Source organism: Dipodomys ordii, unplaced genomic scaffold, assembly GCF_000151885.1.
Source record: "Dipodomys ordii isolate 6190 unplaced genomic scaffold, Dord_2.0 Scaffold162, whole genome shotgun sequence".
NCBI classification, from domain to species: domain Eukaryota; kingdom Metazoa; phylum Chordata; class Mammalia; order Rodentia; family Heteromyidae; genus Dipodomys; species Dipodomys ordii.
In genome coordinates, this window is record NW_012267378.1 from 2,115,719 (window position 1) to 2,119,452 (window position 3,734).

General features: G+C 37.7%; 1 protein-coding gene across 4 annotated transcripts in view; it reads left to right on the forward strand.

Annotated features, from left to right (window-relative positions):
• Klhl24 (kelch-like family member 24) overlaps positions 1 to 3,734 on the forward strand; it is a 46,414-nt gene that overhangs the window by 40,399 nt on the left and 2,281 nt on the right. For 3 of the 4 annotated variants that reach the window (XM_013033054.1, XM_013033053.1, XM_013033051.1), the window contains one exon: positions 3,010 to 3,384. In XM_013033054.1, coding sequence (XP_012888508.1) covers positions 3,010 to 3,210 — 201 coding nt within the window. In that variant the 3' untranslated portion in view covers positions 3,211 to 3,384. Of the gene's footprint in view, positions 1 to 3,009; positions 3,385 to 3,734 lie in introns of those variants that run through there. The other variant, XM_013033052.1, reaches the window with a different exon arrangement.

The window sequence follows — 3,734 nt, forward strand, 5'->3', positions numbered from 1 at the left end:
CCAACAAAAAAAAAAGAAAAGAAAAGAAGTATGGTTACAATAGTGACCATGAATAACATTCGAGTATTGCACCATTTTTTTTCAAAAGTATTGACCCTGAGATATTTAGCAATAATTAGTAATATATTCAGAATTGCATCTCAACTCACGGAGTGGACATAATATGATCTTCAGTTTCAGTGTGGAGTAAAATCTTTTATCCTTCCCATATCACATTTGAGGAAAACAGTTTGGGGGGAAGGGTTTTTGATGTTGCAAAGGTTTGAATTCTGGACCTCACACTTACTAATCAAGAATGCACCACTTGAGCCACATCCCCAGCCAAAAAATAAAATCAGTTTTAATCTAACCTGCCTTTTACTTTTAGGGTGAAAATTTAAAGAATAATTCATTTTAAAGCCAGGCACTGGTGACTCTCACCTCTAATCCTAGCTGCTCAGGAAGCTGAGATCTGATGATCACATTTCAAAGCCAGCCCTGGCAGGAAAGTCTGAGACTCTTATCTCATTACCCACAAAAAGCTGGAAGTAGCCTGTGGCTCAAAGTGCTAAAGTGCTAGCCTTGAGCAGAAGAGCTCAGGGACAGCCCAGGCCCTGAGCTCAAGCCCCACAACAAGCAGCAATAATAGCAAAATAATAAATTTTAGCTCAAAATTACCATTTGGAAAATAAGCTAGCATCCTGCATAATGCAGGACATGCAATGAAAATATTTTTTCTAGGTTGAGATAAAACTAGAAAACAGTAACATCAGGACACATATGGTCCATTTTCTCCAATTAAACAACAGTTAGGGCTGGGAATGTGGCTTAGAGATAGAGTGCTTGCCTAGCATGCATGAAACCCTAGGTTTGAATCCTCAGTACTACATAAACATAAAAAGCTGGAAGTGCTGCTGTGGCTCAAGTGGTAGAGTGCTAGCCTTGAGCACAGAACAGTACCCAGGCCCTGAGTTCAAGCCCCAGGACAGGCCAAAAAAAGGATAATGTTGACATCAGAAGTTTATGTATTCATTATTTATAGCTAATATTGGAATCGTTTATAAAAAGATTACCTATATTTTTGCTTTTTTGGAGTGGGGGGGAAGACCTGGGGCTTGAAGTCAACGCCTGGCCACTGTCACTGAGATTTTTTTCTAGCTCAAAGCTAGCACTCTACCACTTGAGCCACAACTCCACTTCTGCCTTTTTGATGGTTAATTGGAGGTAAGAATCTCTGAATTTTCTGCCCAGGTTGACTTCAAACCTCAGTCATTGGATTTTAGCTTTTTGAGTAGCTAGGATTATAGGCATGAGCCACCAGTGCTATCTGCCTGCACTTTTAATGCCATGAGGTGCATAGTAGGAAAGAGCTTATAGTTAAATATTAAAGATGTCTTGTTGATATTTATGTTTTATTTAGAATTATATTTAGAATTTTGAGAATTTGTAAATGATGATTATAGTACATCAGATGAAATCTTACAGTTTAGCCCATAATTGGTACAATTTATGAGTCATAGTCTGGATAAAAATGTCACTCACTTACAATAATGAACCATATTATTCTGGATATTATATAAACTTTTTTTTGAGGGGGTCCGGTTGTGGGGCCTGAACTCTGGGCCTGGGCACTGTCCCTCAGCTCTTCAGCTCAAGGCTAGCGCTCTACCACTTGAGCCACAGCGCCACTTCCGGCTTTTTTCTTTTTTGCTTATGTGGTGCTGAGGAATTGAACCCAGGGCCTCAGGCATGCAAGGCAAGCGCTAGACCACTGAGCTACCTTCCTAGCCCCTAAGAACTCTTAATGTAGGCATTTTACGTACCCACTAATTCTTCTGAGACTTTTGTATTTCCTTTGCTGGTACTGGGCTTGAACTCAGATCTTGGGCACTTAAATTTTTTTGCTCCAAGCTTAAATTAAGCACACATCTCCACTTGAACCACATCTCCACTTCTGGCTTTTTGGTGGTTAATTAGAGGTAAGAGTCTTACACTTTCTAGCCTAATCTGATTTCAAACCTTTCAGATCTCAGCCTCCAAAGTAGCTAGGATTACATACGTGAGCCACCAGTGTCTAGCTCATTCTTTTAGATCATAAGAGAGTATCCTTCTATAATATAAGTCCACTAAGATTGAATTTCTTCTACCGGAATGAAAGGTATATATAGCAAATCTGATCATGTCGAACTGTTCACCAATTTTTGGATAGACCTGTTTCATTGTCAGTTTTGTGAAGCCAGGACAGTAAATAAAATAACTTTCTGAAATAAAGTGAAATGTAAATGCAAGAGTATCTGATTTACAGCATCACCAGATCTATGTAATATAAAAATTTTGGTGAAATTTCTTTCTTTGAAGAATCACTCCCATCTTTGCAAGAATATTTATTTTTTATAGTAATTGTTATTGGCCCCAAGACTAATTTAGCTTAGAACTCTGTTGTATGGGATATTAACTGTAAAATGTTATACTTGGAGCATAACAACAGTGTTTTGTTCATTTCATTGCATAGCCTCTCATTCATTCATTCATTCAACTTGAGATTAATTCTCTAATGTGAATAATGTTCCTGTTCCTTGGCCATGTAACAACTATTGTAGTAGGAGAAGCTAGTCATGTCCTTCAAAGATGTTTTCATTTAATTTCCTTTAAGTGGACTGGAAGTATAGCTCAAGTGATAGTGCCTTGCCTGGTGAACTAGAAGGCCTGGCTTCAGTCCTCAGTATTGAGGGGTATGAGAGATGTGTTATCATTAAGTTGAATCATTCTTACCAGTCAATTATACCCATCATACTCCCACAGTTACTAACATATCTATCTTAATACTTGTTTCATCCATGCAGACTAATCCAGCACTCACACATTGAACAAGAGTTGGACAAAAAGGAGCTTGCCCAACTTACGTTTTAGCATGTATATTATGTCTCACTTTTTTTTTTGTTAGCTCTGGGTATATTTTTACTTTTAAGTTTGTTACCAGATTCTTTATCTTAAACCATTAATTTCTTCTTTGTGTATTTGGTTAAACAGGAAAACTGTGGTATGTCTGTGTGCAATGGTAAAATATATATCCTGGGTGGAAGACGGGAAAATGGAGAAGCCACAGACACTATCCTCTGTTATGATCCTGCAACAAGTATCATCACAGGGGTAGCTGCAATGCCCAGGCCAGTGTCCTACCATGGCTGTGTGACTATTCATAGATACAATGAGAAATGCTTTAAGCTCTAAAGCCAGAATACCTCACCAAGAAGCCACACTGATCCAAGACAAGAGCATTTAAAAACTTCCAGTTGGGAACTTGACTTATCTCCTTTGTGCCATATGTAAAAAAATAATCCCCGTGCCTTTCTCCCCCAAATATCAATTCTTCAGACTATAATAAAGCCTTTCCAATAACTGAAAGAATATTGTTGTTGTTAAGGATAATGGTGGCTGTTGCTTGGCCTTGGGAGTGTATGTTTATATTTTTAAGAAGCCTATATGGACTAAGAAATAATGTCTGCATATTTTTTAGGAATTTGTCAATGATTTCTTCAGTTATGTATGCTTATCTGTGTAAGACTGCATATTTTTGTTATTGTTGTCTCATATGGAGAGAAAACTGCATGACTGAGAGGCTTTATTTACATTAATCACCTCATGCTAAAAATGCTTAGAGAGCATTCCTGAGAGGAAAATCAGTTTTAAAATATCTTTATCACTGATACTGCATATCTGAACTGGCAAATTATATTGAAGGTATTTTTGTTCTG